General features: G+C 63.9%; 1 protein-coding gene across 1 annotated transcript; it reads left to right on the top strand.

Moving 5' to 3' along the window:
* Positions 1-2,409: 2,409 nt before the first annotated feature.
* SELENON (selenoprotein N) lies at positions 2,410-14,220 on the top strand. The gene is made up of 12 exons (XM_070079057.1): positions 2,410-2,613; positions 3,055-3,172; positions 6,079-6,212; positions 7,542-7,751; positions 7,960-8,084; positions 8,519-8,656; positions 9,222-9,303; positions 9,387-9,575; positions 10,574-10,679; positions 11,740-11,852; positions 11,951-12,052; positions 12,836-14,220. The coding sequence occupies exons 1-12, from the start codon at positions 2,428-2,430 to the stop codon at positions 13,004-13,006; spliced, it is 1,674 nt and encodes a 557-aa protein (XP_069935158.1). The 5' UTR covers positions 2,410-2,427; the 3' UTR covers positions 13,007-14,220.
* The last annotated feature ends 2,715 nt before the right edge of the window (positions 14,221-16,935 follow it).

The following is a 16,935-nucleotide window of genomic DNA, read 5'->3' as shown; positions in this document are numbered from 1 at the left end:
ACGCACCCTGGGCTCCCCTGCTTGCGGCCACTGGACTGTGTCCTGGCAACGCCACGGGCGCCACCAAGCTTCCTGCCACTGGGCCTCATCTCTGCTGTGCCCACACACAGTGGGCTCCTCCCTGCAGGCTGTGGCTCAACAGCGGCTGGACCTCTGCCCTGTGTCGTGTCTTCTGAGGCTGGGGAGGAGACCAGCGGCCACTGACTTCCCCGGGGAGGGGAGGGGAGACCCCGCTGCGTCCTCCGACCAATCCCCGATCCCAGAACAGACCAGCTGGCCCTTCGTGAACATCTGATGTCCCTGCTAAGCCATGAGATCCTCGAGGACTCGGCCCTGCGTCACTGACCTCATGGTTTCCATTTGCTGCTAGTTTTCAGCTGCCACGCTCGCCCGCCCTGGGGCCAGAAAGGAGCTGCGGGGACACCACCCAAGGCTACCTCTTGCCACAGCAGCCTCATGGGCGTGGTCCCCCGAGGCCCTGTCCTGCCTAGGGTCTGGGTTGGGAGCCAAGCCCTCTTGGGAAAGGTGCCACCAGGCCCTGCAGAGCTGACATCCCCCAGAGCCAGCCCCAAGGGCCAGCCTCTTCCCGGAAACGCACTGACCTGAGCTCACAGCTGCACCGCACCCATGCCCTCCTGCCCTCCTGAGCCCCGCAACAGGGACCAGCGGGGTGTTTGTCTTTTTTTTTTTTTTTTTAAGGCAGAATGACAGAGATCTTCCATTCACTGCTTCACTCCCCAAATGGCCACAATGGCCAGCGCTGGGCCAGGCTGAAGCCAGGAGCCATAAACTCTATCCAGGTCTCCCACATGGGTGGCAGGGGCCTAAGTCCTTTGGCCATCATCTGCTGCTTTCCCAGGTGCATTAGCAGGGAGCTGGTCAGAAGTGAAGCAGCCAGGACTTGAACCGGCACTCACAGGGGACGCTAAAGACAAAAAGCTGGAGTAATAAATGAGTCACCTGGCCAGGCCAGGGGACCACCCCTCCCTTATTTCCCAGGGGCCCGGGTTCATCCATCTTGTCTCCCAACCTGCTTTCTGCTCTGTTAGTTCTGCTTCCTGATAGAACGGAGTTTGGTTTTCTAACAGCATCTGTCGTATGCAGGGTGTCCCCAAACATTAGCAATAATGAGTTGGAAGTGGCACTGCTGGGAGGTGGGAAGCCAGCGCCAGATGTCAGCTCTTCTGTGGGTGCCCCTGAGACACGGGGCCAGAGCACAGGGCAGGGGCTGGGCTGAGCAAGCCACTCATCCCACTGACACTGTGGAGGGGCCACACAGCCCTGCGAGCACGTGCTGTTGGCATGACCGGACGCCAAGGCCAGCCAGTGGTGGAGCAGACCCCGCCTCTGCCACCGGCTGGGCCATCCCCTGAGGCCCCGGGAGGCCGGATGGCAAGAGATGTGGACTGAGATCTGGGTGCCAGAGCTCAGACGGCTTCACCTGAACACGGGTGGACAATCCTGAGTGGCAGGTGCACAGGCACTGGGGTCCACATGTCCTCGCAGCACGGGTGCTGCTGGCTGCCCGGGGCCCAGAGTCCTCCTGTGGGGGGCAAAGCAGCTGGGCCTCTGCCCGGAAGTACAGATGGAGCCCTCCAGGGGCCCCGAGGGGCTGCTGGGGACCCTGCCCACACGGAAACCTATCCCCAGACTCCACCAGCCCCCCTCCCTGAGGCTCCCCCCAAGCAGGCCCTCCCCAGGGTGCCCCAGCTCCAGCAGGGACAGCATCCCTGGGCCTAGGGAGGGGGATGTGGCCTGCTGGGTACCCGCAGCCCCTGCCTACCACAACCCCCTGAAACAGGCCACCACCCCTGCGCCAGGGCCGGGACGGGCTGGGACCACAGAGACCCCGCTGCGCCTTTTCCTTCTGTTGCTGTTGACGATGCCTGAAGACGTCTGGGAAAACAGGAGGGGTAGAAGGGAGGTGGGGCGGGTGGGATCCCTGGCAGGGGGACCGGTTGTGCCCGCCTCCGGCCTCCCCCGCACCTGCCCACTGCGGGGACCCTGAAGCCCTTTCCCCCAACCCCGGGACCCGCGGACGCACGGATTCCCACCCCCACCCCGCGGCCCGGCCCCCTTCTGCGTCCCTGCCCCTGTCTGGAGTGGCTCTCTGGACTCGGCCGGGCGGGACGGGAGCGGAGGCCTGGTGCAGGCCTGATCCACTGCAGCCGGGGAAGGAGGCCCGCGTGGCCAGGAGGCCCGCATTCCCTTCCAGACTGCACCGACGCCTTGGCCACCGCGGGCGGCCGCCGTGCGCGGGCCGGAAGCGCCAGGCTCTGGGCGAGCGCGGAGCCCGCAGCTGCAGACGGACCCCGGCCCGGCCCCTGCCGCGGCCCCGCCCCCTGCCCCGGCCCCGGCCCGGGCCCCGCCCGCAACGGCCCGCGAGTCGCGCCGGGGCCGCCCGGGAACCGCAGCCGCGCCGCCGCCATGGGCCGGGCCCGGCCGGCCGAGCGCCCGCCGCCCAGCCTGGAGCCGGACGCGCCGCCGCCCGCGCCTCCGAGCCGCCGCGCCCGCGCCCTGGCGCTGCTCGGGGCCCTGCTCGCCGCCGCTGCCGCCGCCGCCGCCGCCCGGGCCTGCGCCCGCCACGCAGAGACCCAAGCAGCCGCGCGGCAGGTGGGCTGGGCCGGGCCGGGCCGCGTGGGGTCTTGGTGGGCAGGGGTCGGGTGGGCGCAGAGGGTGTGTGTCGGGGCGGGGGTGGCTGGGCCGGCCGAGCCGAGCATCTGCCCGGGTGAGGTCGGGGCTGCCTTGGACAGTGACCGCAGACAAAGGCGCGGTGGGAGGCTGGGGTCGCAAGACAGGAGACAGCGGTGGTGCAAGAGCCGGGTGAAGTGGGCAGGCCCTGAGGGCAGGGTGGGACAGACTGCGAGGGGCATCAGATGAGGAAGCCGGGACCAGAGGGACCGGAAGGGGCTGGGGGCCCCAGGGCGGTGCAGAGGTTTGCAGGGAGACACTGGGAGGTCCTGGGGGATATGGGACCATGGTGGCTGAGTGGCTTCATCAGGGGACACAGGGAGCATCCAAGTGGTGCTCAGCCCAGCCCTTCCTCCCGAGCAGGAATCCGCGCGGAAGGCCCTGGGCACCGAAGGCTTCTTTCTCTTCTCCTCCTTGGACACGGACCAGGATCTGTCCATCAGCCCCGAGGAGTTCAGGCCCATTGCTGAGAAGCTCACGGGTAAGGAGAGGCTGGGCCTGTGCAGGACGTGTCCCGGCTTCTCTGCCCGCACTGAGCTGCAGCCTGGAGAGGAGGGACGATCCCTCAGGGGTCCAAGCGGCCCCGACCCCTCTGGCTGGTGGCTTGGGGGAGCTGCCTCCTTCCCTGCGGCCGTGAGTAGTGATGTAGTTAACATGCCTTACCCAGCTCCAGGTGCCTCACAACGCCTTCAGGGGACGTCTCTCCAGAAACCTTGGCACAGCCCTGTGTGCAAGTCCTGTGTCCTGTGTCCACAATCCTGAGTCCATCATCTGGGACGCTAAGCCACAAGCCAGGAGGGTGGAGAGCCGGGGATAGGGCCGTAGTCTGGTTCCAGGGTCCTGCGCTGGCTCCCAGATCTGAGAACTGGAGAGCACGCAGGCCAGGGGCCAGTACGCGTACTCAGGACACAAGAGCTGGTACCTGTCGCCAGCTGCTGTCACCATGTCACCCATCCCATTCCTGCCATCCATTTGTACCTCGTGATTTGGGGAGGGGGACTCGATGAGGGGCTGGAGCACTGTAATGAATTATAACTTGCCCCTCTGCCACCCGCACCCCCCACCACCGCACCGTCTGCACCCACGTCCTCTCGCATTCCTGTGACACTTCTCAGTCTTGTGGCTTTGCTACCCAGGTTGCTGGTATGGACCGGTCAGTAGGTGGCGAAAGGCACGGGGCAGGCAGCTGCGCCGGGGGCCTGAGCACCAAAGCGCTGCCCTGGGTTGGTCGGTCCGGACACAGGTTGGGTAGGCTGGCCACTTGCTGGCCTGCGACGCGTGGCCTCTGGCAGCGGGGGCAGGTCAGAGAGCAAATGCTAATTGGCCACAAGGCTGTGTATCAGTGTCTCCGTGAGGCAGGAGGCAGCAGCTCTGTCCCGAAAGCAGATGGGCTGGCAGACAGGTCAGCCCTCGTGGCCTTGCTTTTCGCTCGCATTCTGCATACATTTCTCCGAGCGTCTGCACAGCCACCTGTGCGCCCTTTGTTTACGGCCAGAGAGCGGGAGTTCCTTTTAGCCAAGCCGCTGGGCCTGCGGGCCCTTTCATTTAAAGATTTATTTAATGTATTGGAAGGGCAGAGTGACAGAGAGAGATCTTCCATCCGCTGGTTCACTTCCCAAAGGCTACAACGGCTGGGGCTGGGCCAGAGAAAGCCAGAGCCAAGAACTCCATCCGGGTCTCCCACGAGGATGGCGAGGGCCCAAGGACGTGGGCCATCTTCTGCTGTTTTCCTAGGCACGTTAGCCAGGAGCTGGATTGGAAGCAGAGCAGCCGGGACTCGGGCAGGTGCTCACTTGGGATACCAGCATCGCAGGCAGTGGCTTTACCCACTGCGCCACAGCGCTGGCCCCACTAATTTAAATGTCTTTCTCCACCAGGGGGAGAGGATAGCTCCGGGCTGTGGGCCAAGTTTTAGGAAAGCAGAGGCAAAACAAATCAATCCTAGCGGGAAACAGAGGCCAGGCAGTGGGATTGTGGGCGCGGTTCCTTTCCTGCCTTTTACAGTTTTACAAATTGTCCATAACGAGCAACGTTACAGGTAAGTCAGGAAGTGCAACTTCCTGTTTAAAAACCAAAGGGCTTTACAACGCCGAGAGGTGTGACTATTGATCTGAGCTAGCAGTCAGGCCAGCAAGGCTCACTAACAGCCCCGTGTGTTCCATCACGCCCGGTCACTCCCGGGCTTGGAGGCTCCGGGCGGCTCTGCTCTGGAAAGTGCCTGCCTGGACCGGCCAGGCAGAAATCAGAGGGCTCCTTGGGAACCGGGGCTTGCAGCAGGAGCCCCCGGGGGGTTCGCAGTCAAAGGCAGAGGCCTGATCGTGGCCCCGTCCTCTCTGACTCAGTAGCCTATGGGGTGGGTTCTGAGCATCTGTAGTTGTTTTTCTTTTTTTAACTTGCATGTTTTTTCAAAGATTTATTTTTATTTACTCATAAGGCAGAGTTAGAGAGAGAGAGAGAGCGTGCTCCCCTCTACACTCCCCAAATGACTTCAGTGACAAGGCTGAGCCAGGCCAGAAGCTGGGCACTCAGTCCAGGTCTTGCATGTGGGTGGCAGGGACCCAACTCCTTGAGGCACCGCCTGCTGCCTCCCAGGGTGCACATTAGCAGGAAGCTGGAATGGGGGTCAGGATCGGGACTGGAACCCAGGCTCTGTGATGTGGGATGTGATATGCGGGCTTCCCAGTGGCCTCTTAACTACACTGCACCAATGCCCGCCCACATCTGTAGTTGAAAGAGGCATCCTGGTGGTTCCAAGGGCCCCTGGCTGGGGACCGCCCCCGGGCTTGCATTCCGCTTGCCAGCGCCAGGCCTCCTCGCCCTATCACAGGCCTGCCCTGGGAGAGCAGATGCCGCAGACCCCGCCCCGCTTCGTTCCGCACCTGCTTTGCTCCACCTGTCGCTCGCCCCTCTAGCAGCCGGCTTCCTTCCTCCCTAAGGCTTCCTGGTGACTCCTGCACACTTGCCGGTCAGTGCACCTGGCAGGTCTGCAAGCAGGAGACTCGAGGGCTGCGGTGCAGTGGCTGCCAGTCCAGCCCCTCCTTCCACAGAGGGGGACCCGGCCACCCAGAAAGGCAGGGCTCCCCCGGGGACACGGAGCAGGGCCTGTGTGGCTTGCCCTCCCTTCTGGCTTTCATTCGCTCTGATTGCCTTGATTGAGGCCCTGTCGGTCCCAGGAGAGCCCCAGAGCCGTGGCTGGGGGTGGGCTTTGAGTGCAACGGGCCTGGGTGTGAGTCCTGCCCCCCAGCCTGGCTCTGTGACCCCTGGGGAAGCAGCTTCTCCCCCCGAGCCCCCGCTGTCTCATTCAGCGCCTCCCAGGACTGTTGGGAGCTGGAACAGGTCCCACTGACGTTGCCTTGGTGGGTCATGACAGCCACCTGCGTCCCACAGGGTCCACCACAGCCACCAGCTATGAGGACGAGGAGCTGCCCACTGACCCCAGCGAGGAGACGTTCACCATAGAAGCCCGATTCCAGCCTCTGCTCCCAGAGACCATGACCAAGAGCAAGGATGGGTTCCTGGGGGTGAGTGGGGTGGGGACACAGTGGGACCCCCTGCACGCACCCACACCTGGCCCTGTGCCAGGTGCCCACTGTGCCAGGCCCTGGGGCTCTGGTGGCTGTGATGCTGTCCCTGCCGTCTGGACCCATAGTCTGGTGGGGGAGCGGGAGATAGAAGTGAGTCCCTGCTGCAGGAGGGGGAATCTGGGATGGCTTCCTGGAGGGAGTGACATCTGATGGAGACTGACCACAGGGTAGGAAAGTGTGGTTGGAGGAAACAGCAGTGGACACTTCTTGTCGGAGTTTCTTTCTGTCCATCTGTCCTGTCTCGGCCCGCAGGCCCCTAGCACAGTGCCTGGCACTGACAGGTGCTCTGTTGGGTGCTGATGGAGCAAACCTGCGGTTCAACCCCTGGCAGAGTGTGGCCAAGGAGGAGGCAGACAAATGCTGTCCCCATCAAGGCCCTACACCTGCCATGGGCTGGAGCTACCCAAACTCGGCCCCTGCCCCCTGCTGCTGCCCCTGTCCCTGCCCCTGCCCCTGCTCCCTGCCCCTCCCCCATCCCCTGCCCCCTGCTCCCATCCCTTCCCCCATCCCTGCTCCCTGCCCCTACCCCATCCCCTGCTCCCTGCCCCCTGCTCCCATCCCTACCCCCACCCCTTCCCCCATCCCTGCTCCCTGTCCCTCCCCTGTCCCTGCCCCCTGCCCCCTGCCCCCTGCCCCCATCCCTGCTCCCTGCCCCCACCCCCCGCCCCTGCCCTCATCCCTGCCCCTGCCCCCACCCCCACCCCCGCCCCTGCCCCCTGTCCCTAGGTAGGGGGGAGCCATGGGAGGCGCAGCTGTCACCAGGGGCCCCTGAGGCTCCCGGGCCCTGCCTCTGAGCCCCAGCTCATCAGCAGGAAGGGCCTCTGCCCAGGGTGCCTCCAGGGGCCGGGTCGGGTGGCCCAGGCCTCACTGAGGCAGTGGCTGCCTTCCCCTGCCCTGTGGCCTCGTCCTGCTCTTCGCCCTAGGGACTTCCATCCAAAGATGATCACCTGCCTCTCTCTTCAAGCCAAACGGGGATTAGGGAGCCGAAAGCAAGGCTGCAGGGAGACACAGAGATGACCCCCCTGCCCCCTTCCAGTCCTGGGCCCCTCCAGCTCCCTCGGCTGCCCTGCCCTGGAGCAGCTGCTGCGGCCGGGGCTGTACCTGCTGGGCCCCAGGGATGGCCACAGGGGCTTCTCTGGCAGGACAGGGCCAGGCACGCGGCGAAAGTCTCCCCCATGCCCTCGGTTGCCTCCTCTGCCCACACCTGGGACGGGGCGCCTGCGTGCTGGTGCCCAGTGCCCAGAGCTCCGGCCCTTCCTGGCCCAGGTCTCCCGCCTCGCCCTGTCGGGCCTCCGCAACTGGACGACTGCAGCCTCGCCGAGCGCTGTGTTTGCGGCCCGCCACTTCCAGCCCTTCCTGCCGCCGCGGGGCCAGGAGCTGGGTGAGCCCTGGTGGATCATCCCGAGCGAGCTGAGCGTCTTCACCGGCTACCTGTCCAACAACCGCTTCTACCCCCCACCGCCCAAAGGCAAGGAGGTGAGGGCAGCCGCGGGGAGACCAGGGCCCCTGGCCTGGGCCCAGTGCGGTCCTGACCCCTGCTCCTGCAGCTCCCCCGCCTCCCGCTGGGCCTCCGCCCTCACCATCCCAGGGCCCCTGGGCCTTCAGTCCAGGGCTGAGCCTCACCCGGGGCCCCCAGGCCCGGAGGGAGCCCACACGCCAGTCTGGGGTCTGCACCCCTCCCCAGGTCATCATCCACCGCCTCCTGAGCATGTTCCACCCGCGCCCCTTCGTGAAGACCCGCTTCGCCCCGCAGGGGGCCGTGGCCTGTCTGACTGCCATCAGCGACTCCTACTACACGGTCGTGTTCCGGTGAGCCGGCCGCCAGCCGGGCCTGGGGCACCTGGTGGGGGGGGGGAGGGGAGGGGAGGATGGAGGGAAGGGCCCCCCCAGCACCCCGACTCAGCTGTCCTGGTGCCTCAGCCGCAGTTCCCCAGCTGTGGGTCAGGGTGCTGGTGACACCCTCATAGCGCCACACAAGCATTCAGAGGGAAATGTGGGGGGCTGGTGGCCGCCATGGTGTCATCCACACGGAGGTGTCGTCCACCCAGAACGCCCTGCAGCGGCCGTGGGAGAGCAGGGGAGGGTCAAGGCTCCAGGCGGAGGTGCCGAGACCTGGGCCCCCAAGGATGGCAACGTATGGCAGGCCTCGCGCCGCTGCCTGCCCCCTAGCCCAGCCCTCCCCACACACACAGGCGCTAGGGGAGGCTGGGGGCACCCTGGCTCAGCAGACCCCTTCCCCACAGGATCCACGCCGAGTTCCAGCTCAGCGAGCCGCCCGACTTCCCCTTCTGGTTCTCCCCGGGCCAGTTTACTGGCCACATCATCCTCTCCAAGGACGCCACCCATGTCCGTGACTTCCGCCTCTTTGTGCCCAATCACAGGTGTGACCCTGCTGGGGGAGGCGGGCTGCAACCCAGGGGCACTGAGCAGGGGGTTCCTGAACTGGGTAGGACAAAAGGATCAGCCAGTGATCAGACCCTGGCTGCACGGACCACCCACCTCTTCCAGGGTCCAGCTCCAGACTCCGCCTCGCCCAGCCCCAGGCAGTGGGTTGTCAGTCCTGGAGCGCCCCCAAGTGGTGGATCTGCAGATTGCACTGGGCAGATCCCACTCCTGCTGTCCTTGGGAGGCTGTGGAGCGAGGCAGTGGCGCGAGGATAGCACCCACTCCTGCCCCACCATGGCCCTGACCGTCTCACAGCCTCGAAGGCTCGTGGGCTGTGCATGAGACCTGGCTGGGAGAGCTGCTTGTGAACTGTCAAGGGCATGGCCGGGGGAGGCTGATGTGGCTCGAGCGCCTTGGGGAGAGGAAAGGGCCCAGGCTCTGAGGTCAGAGTCTGGCAGCAGTGAGATCCCGGGTCTACCTGGCGCAGCCTCAGCGTCAGGGACAGTCTGTGCTCCCGAGATACAGCCTGACACAGGGTGTCCTCTGCCCCGGCCACCCCAGGTCTCTGAACGTGGACATGGAGTGGCTGTACGGGGCCAGCGAGAGCAGCAGCATGGAGGTGGACATCGGCTACATACCGCAGGTGAGCACACAGGCGGCCCCGCCCCGGAGGCCCCGCCGCAGGGCCTCTCAGGGCCTCTGAGACGCCCCCCGACCCCCGCCCAGATGGAGCTGGAGGCCACGGGCCCCTCGGTGCCCTCTGTGATCCTGGACGAGGATGGCAACCTAGTCGCCAGCCGCCTGCCCTCGGGGGAGCCCCTGCAGTTTGTGTTTGAGGACATCACGTGGCAGCAGGAGCTGAGCTGGGAGGAGGCCGCCCGGCGCCTGGAGGTGGCCATGTACCCCTTCAAGAAGGTGAGGGGGCCGGCGTGCTGGCCGGAACAGCCACATGGGGCTGAGGCGGGGAGCTGTGGAGCAGCCAGTGGGCACGGGGGCTGAAGACCTGCCGGCCCGGCCTTGCCTGGGGAGCCTTCCCTGTGCTGTTTAGAACTTGGAGGGACACACTGCTCAATAGCACCCTCGGCATGCACACACCCACACTCAGACACACGGAGACACACGCATACACGCAGACACCTGTGTACTTACATAGGCACACACATAGACACACACTTACACAGATGTGCATGCACAGACGTGTGTACACACAGACACATGCATACACACATGAACATGTGTGTACTTACATAGGCACATGCATAAACACACTTATACAGATGTGCATGCACAGAGAGACATGTGCACACACGGACATGTACACATGCACACATGTATTTACATGGATATACATGCATAGACACACACATGTACACAGTGATGTGTATCCAAACACGTGGACACACGTGTACTTACATAGATACACGTGCATAGACATATGCTTATACAGGTGTGCACACACAGACGTGTGCACAGAGACACATGCATACACAGACACACATGTACTCACAGACACACATACATGGACGTACACATTTATAACGACATGCACACACAGACACATGTACACAGACACACAGAGACACATGGATACACACACATGTACTTATACACACCCACATTTATAATGACGTGCAAACACATGTGTACACAGAGACACAGAGACACACATGCATACATAGACAGCACACACTTATATATGTGTACACACAGAGACACATGCGCACACACAGATGCATGTGTGCTTACATGGACACACATGCGTCCACACAGACATATCCCTAGAAATGCACGCACATTCCCACATAGACACATAGACACACACACACGCATACATACGCGCACACACGCACGCACTGTGCATTCACAGGGCTGAGCCACACACAATAGCTCTGCCCACCTTGGCTCGGCTCCAGGTCACCTACCTGCCGTTCACTGAGGCCTTCGACCGCGCCAAGGCCGAGAAGAGGCTGGTGCACTCGATCCTGCTGTGGGGGGCGCTGGACGACCAGTCCTGCTGAGGTGAGGGGGGACAGGGACCCTCAGCCCTGTCACGTCATGCCAGCGCCACTCTCCTGGAAGAGTCCCGAGGGCATGGGGCGTGCGGAGAGGAAGCTTCCGGACACAGAAGAAGGGGCAGACTAGGCTCAGACCCCACGCTTTGTAGCCTGGCGACCTTGACAGAGTGACCCCCACCCCGTCCCCAGCCTGCGCTGGCTCCCCTCCCCCCAAAGCCAGTACTGTCCCCACCCCCACCCCCAGCCTGTGCTGGCTCCCCTCCCCCCAAAGCCAGTACTGTCCCCACCCCCACCCTGAGCCTGCGCTGTCTTCCCAGAGGACACTGGAGTTGGCCCCCAGAGCTGTGAGGATGGTGGCAGCACAGCCTGACCCTTGAGAGAGTTGCACACACGTGAGAAGGGACAGGGCACGCTCTAGGGCATCACACATGCGTGGTCAGGGGGAGGGGCAGAGGCCGGAGCAGACGCGGCCCCGGAGACCTCAGGGTGTCGGGTGTGGGCACAGAGATGAGTGCCCGCAGCCAGCCAGTCCCAGGTCCTGGGCTCCTGCTGCCGACCAGGATGAGGAAGGGGGGTGGGGGGCCCCTGACTTAGGGAGCGCACAGTGTGGTGCAGAGGCTGACGCTGAGCGAGGAAGTGCAGGCGAGGTGAGTGTCACACGAGGCCAGAGTGGCGCCGGATGTGGCTGGGGCATCGAGGAAGGCTTCTTAGAGAAAGTGACTTTTCAGCGGAGACCCTAAAGGACTGGGTAGGAGTTTGTCAAGTGACAGGAGGGTGTTCTGGGTGGAGGGACCATCTGTGCAAAGGCCCTGGGGCACAGAGAGGTCCATGGATGTAAGGGGCTGTAGCTGTCTACAGATCCCTGAGTCATGTAGACCCCCCACCCCACGCCTCCGCCCTGCAATCCAGGACGGCACCGAGGCAAATTGTGGTCACCAGCTGCTCCCCGCCTACTCTGAGGCAGCTCTGTCTGTCTCCCGGGGCAGGGCCCACTGTGGGGCCCCGGACACTTGCCCAAAGCCAGACTGTTGCTGATGGAACCCCCTTGCCACCCCTCTGGACAGGTTCGGGGCGAACTCTCCGGGAGACTGTCCTGGAAAGTTCGCCCGTCCTCACCCTGCTCAACGAGAGCTTCGTCAGCACCTGGTCCCTGGTGAAGGAGCTGGAGGACCTGCAGGTGAGCGGGCAGGTGCGCGGGCAGGTGCACAGGACAGCCCCGCAGGAGCCCGGGTCCGGCCTGGGGCGGAGAGCTCAGGAGCGCCCCTGTCCCCGCAGAACAATCAGGGGAACCCGTCCCACCGGGAGCTGGCCAGCCTGCACCTGGAGAAGTACAGCTTCCCCGTGGAGATGATGATTTGCCTGCCCAACGGCACCGTGGTAGGCACCCCCGCACCGGCCCGCGGGCCGCAGCCGCGCCCGCCTCGCCCAGCTTCGGGTCTGGCGCTGCCTCCTCTTGACTGCGAAGCCCTGAGCTAGTCTCCTGACCAGCCTGGGCCCGGTCACTCACATCCATACGTGGGGACGCTCCAGCGGGAAGGGCGACTCTCACCACTCCCTGGGCAGCAGCCAGCACGGCCCAGGGCCAGTCAGCACAGCCCTGGGAAGGAAGGGAGCAGAGCCAGGCAGGGTGCCCCAGGGGCGGGCCCAGCCTGAGCCAGGGTTCAAGGCCCGCCCCTGCCTGAGGACCCCTTGGGCGGCCTCACCCACGTCTCTCCTGGGGGCCTCACAGCAGCCTTGGGAGGCAGAGGATCTCTAGGGACAGGGAGGCTTACAAAGGCTCCGGGACGGGGCCAGAGTAGCAGACGGTGACGAGGGGCAGCTGGTGGCGAAATGAGCTGGCTGCGGCGAGGCAGCTGGGGGAGCAGCCCTGGCGAACGTGGGCAGCAGGGGTCATGGAGCTCAGGGGCGCAGGAACGGAGGACAGAGGCCATTTTGAGCGGTGGGGGTCAGAGAGGTGGTGAAGGTGACATGGGAGGCACTGGGGTTTTGCCCTGAGGCCGGGGTGGGGAGGAGCTCCATCATTGTCGGGCCCTGCGGGAGCAGAGGCAACAGAGGGTGGCCGGCGGGGTCGGGGTGGGCCACAGCCCGTCGCTGCACCGCCTTCCACTGTCGCCCCAGAGTGGCCAAGCCGGGGCCCTCCTCACCCAGCCCCTCCCCTAGGTCCACCACATCAACGCCAACTACTTCCTGGACATCACCGCCCTGAAGCCCGAGGACGTGGAGAGCAACGTCTTCCGCTTCTCGTCCACCTTCGAAGACCCGTCCACGGCCACCTACCTGCGCTTCCTGCAGGAGGGGCTGCGGCGCGGCCTGCCCCTCCTCCAGCCCTAGCTCGGGGCGCCGGGTCTGCAGCCCCCACCCGGCTCCCAGTCAGCCAAGGGTGGCGGCCCTAGCTCTGCCCCGGAGACGGTGGCATGGGGAGGGACGCGGGGACACAGGTGGGGGGACCCCTAGCTCGGACCACCAGCAGCAGCCCCTGCCCACCCACCTGGCTCTGGAAGCTGCTGGGAGCTCCCCAGAATGCACCTGGGGCGCTCTCCCTGGGCCTCGCCTCACCCCACCCAGTCACACAGCCCGGGTCCTCACCAGCTGCGCTGTCCTTGCTTTGACCCCACTCCCAGAGGAAACTTCAAGGAGCCCCAGCCCGGGCAGCACTCCGTCTGTCTGGAGCCCTCTTCCCGGCCACGTGCCCTGCTGTGCCCGATGTCCCCGGCTGGGGCCGTCCCCGGTGGACACAACGTTCCAGAGCCTCTGGGCGGCGCCTCCCTTTCAGAAGTGGAAACTGCACTCACCCCTGTGCTCCCAGCCCACGCGGCGGCCTCGTGACGGGACACCGGAGCCCCGGCAGGGACTCACGGCGGCGCCAGCTGCCCGGGCTGGGCGTGTCTCCCTGCCTCCAGCCAGGAGCCCCGCTGAGGCTGGCCCTGAACCCGGGGCCCTGCAAGACGGCTGGTGCCCCTCCGACTTCTAACTCCTTGGAGGTCTGCCCAGCAGTCAAAGAACACAAGCTCCCCCGGGCCAGCTCTGTCTCGGCCACCAGGCGTGCCCAGACCAGCTTGCCCACGACCCCCGGGGTGAGGGCCAGAGGGGCAGCACAGCCGGCTCTCCTGGGCCACTCCTGAGCCATGGGCCATGCCCAGCCTCTTTTTTATACATGCAGAAAAGCGTTTTTACAGAACTTCCGCAGTTTGTAGGTATTTTGATAACCCCGTGATGAGAAGGGAGGGGCTGTAGCCCTCTGGCAGCAGCTCCATGACAGCTGGGTCTGAAACCCCAGAGGACCCAGCCTGATGTCCCTGCTGCTGTGCGGGTGGGACGATGGCCCCTCCCTTCTCTTCAGCTCTGACCTGCCCTCCGCCCGGCCCCAGGGCGCCCTGGGAACCTGCCTGGAGGTGGGGCCTCTCTCTGCCTGCCCCCTTCTCTGTCCTCCACCCCAGGGGTTCACCTCTCCCTCACCCGCCCTCCGTGGGAGTGCCCACACGGAGCCAGCCACGTTCCCCACGCCGTGTCGGGTATAAATCAGCAGCAGGTGCTGAGCCAGCTACGATGACGCGTCCTTGTGTTCTCTCGCATCCAGCCTGCAGGGGGGCAGGGCATGGTCAGCGGGCCCATTTTGCGGGTGACTTGAGGCTCAGGAAAGGGACAGGACTCTGAAGTCACCCAGAGTGGGGGAACTGAGATTCAAGCCCACGGGTGACTCTGAAACCTACATCTTGATTGTGTGTTGGGGGGGGACGGCTTGGTGCTGCACCCCCCCCCCCAACTCCCTGCCCATTTTCCCTGGGTGGAAGGATAGCCCAGACCCAGACTGTCTCAGTCTCCCCAGGCCTGCAGACAGGCGGGGCGCACGCCAGCGAGCACGGCCAGGTTCTCCGTCCTGACGGGCTGGAGGGCGCCTGAGCTGGCAGCGCATCCCCTGAGCCTCCCTCCGGGTGCCAGCACACACCTGCCTCCCCCACCCCGGCAGGTTCCACCTTGTGCTGCTTGGGGAGGGCAGGCTCCACACGGGACTGTCCTAGTCCTGGGCGACGTGCTGGATGCTTGGGCTTCCAGTCTCCACCAGGGACCTCTGCCTGTGCTCCACTGGGTCTTGAGGCCCCCAGCCGCCTCTTGTCCTTGCTCTGCCACCTCCCTCCCTGGGCCCATACATGTCCTCGAATCTGTTCTCTCCTCCCCCAGTCCAGCCCCTCCGTCGATGGGACTGGCTGTGCAGAGTGGAGCTGGAATGACTGGCGACCGGCTTATCTGTCACCAGAGAGCCTGAGTGCCTTGCCAAAATGTTTGTGGTAGACCACGTGGTGAACTTACCATTTTCAAAGTCTGGTGTTCTGTATTGAAAAAGATTCTGAAGTTAACCCGTTGTCTTAGACGAAGGGCCTGAGCCAGGCCTTAGGCGATCTTTTTCAAAATTATGTATTTATTTGAAAGGCACAGAGACAAATCTCGCATCTGGTGGCTCACTCCCCAAAAGCCCACAACCCTAGGAACTAGTTGGCCAGGCCAACGCTAGGAACTAGGAACTCAATCCAGGTCTCCCATGTGGGTGGCAGGGGCCCAAGCACTTGGGGCACCCTGTGCTGTTTTTCCCAGGCCATCAGCAGGGAGCTGGATCAGAGGTGGAACAGCTGGGACATGAACGGGTGCCCATATGGGATGCCAGCATCACAGGTGGCAGCTTTACCCACTGTGCCACATTGCCGGCCAGGATTTATTCATTTGAACCCAGACATTCTGATGGGGGCTAGGGGTGTCCTACCCAGCATGTCAACTGCTGGGTCAAACACCCGCCCTCATGGATATGATGTGCACTTCAGGAAAAGACCTGTAAAACGACAAGGGAGCAGAAGAGGGAAGGGTTAGGTTAGGGTCTCAGCGCCCGGGCTCGGCCGCATCTACGGGGAGGCTGTGGGTCACAAACCACACTGCACAGCTGTGCCAGCCTTTCACATCTCGACCAACCAGCTACTGGCCTGGGAGCAGAAGAGTAAACGCCCAGGTTGGTGGGCTTCGTCCTCCTTCTGCAAGGGGAGCCGGGTGAGACGCCACAATTATACACCCAGGAGAGGCGGCATGAGGCTTGGACCCGGGAGGAACAAAGCATGATTTGCCGTCCTGGAAAAAGAGCTGGACTCTTCCAAGACGGATGTCCTCTGAGGCGTCTGGCCAGGACCAGCTTTGTATCTGCAAGGCTCTGCAAAGTGAAAATGCAAGACCCCCAGTGTAGAAATCATTAGTAATTTCAAGAGGGCAGCTGCAGAGCACTGAGCTGAGTGTGCGGTTCTGGAAATGGGGCTCTGTGGGACTGCACAAGCTGTTCACCCATGAAGCCGGCCCGGGCACACGGGATTCAGGCATTGGGACCAAGGGATTGCATCCCAGGAGCCGGGCACGGCCTTAGGCTGGGGTCAGAGAAGAAACGGTGGCCTAGGAACTAGGTGCCACCGAGACCAGGAGTGAGGGAGTTGGTCTGACCAGTGTGGGTCTCTCTGCCAGGGCTTCTGGGGTCTGGCCCGCCTAACCGATTTTGGAAGGTGCCGCCTGTAGGACCAGTGCAGTGGTGCAGTGGGCTGGGCCGCAGGGTGGGTTGCCCACAGCCCATAGTGCTGGGCTGTGCTGCTTCTGACCCCCTTCCCCCAGTGTGCAGCAGAGGATACCCGAGTACCTGGACACTTTCACCCGCGCGGGGGACCCACACGGAGTTTCCGGCTCCTGGTTTCCGCCTGGGCGGGCTGTGGCTCTTGCGGGCATTTGAGAAGTGAACCAGCTTCCCTCCCACTTTTTTTTTTTTTTTTTTTTTTGGGTCATTCTGCCTTTCAAATAAATAAACTTTTAAATATATATGTGTGTGTATGTATATACATATACATACACACACATATATATATGCCATGTGGCTGTGCGTCTAAGGGTGAGATAAAGGCTAAGACAGAAGAAAGCCCCAAAGACTGGGGAGCCCATTCTCTTGGGGGAGGCCCACGGACTCGAGGGCCACGCAGAGGAAGCGCCAGAGCCCGGGGTGGGGGGCAACAGACCCCGCATATTTTAAAGGCCGAGCTGGGCAGACCTCGGCTTCCGGAAGTCGAAGGCGTACAAACGTGAAAAGCAACAAAGCGACGGCGACCCGCGCCGGAAGCGACGAATCAGCACCCTCGGGGATCTCCAGGCGCTGCCTGCGGACGGGGGCGTGCCCCGCCCCGCCCCCTCATAGGCCGCGCCCCCATCCCCGCCCCCTCAGAGGCCGCGCCCCCATCCCCGCCCCC

Source organism: Oryctolagus cuniculus, chromosome 7 (genome assembly GCF_964237555.1).
Source record: "Oryctolagus cuniculus chromosome 7, mOryCun1.1, whole genome shotgun sequence".
Lineage (NCBI taxonomy): Eukaryota > Metazoa > Chordata > Mammalia > Lagomorpha > Leporidae > Oryctolagus > Oryctolagus cuniculus.
The sequence above is the reverse complement of the archived record's forward strand: the minus strand, read 5'-3'. Positions and strand labels throughout refer to the sequence as shown.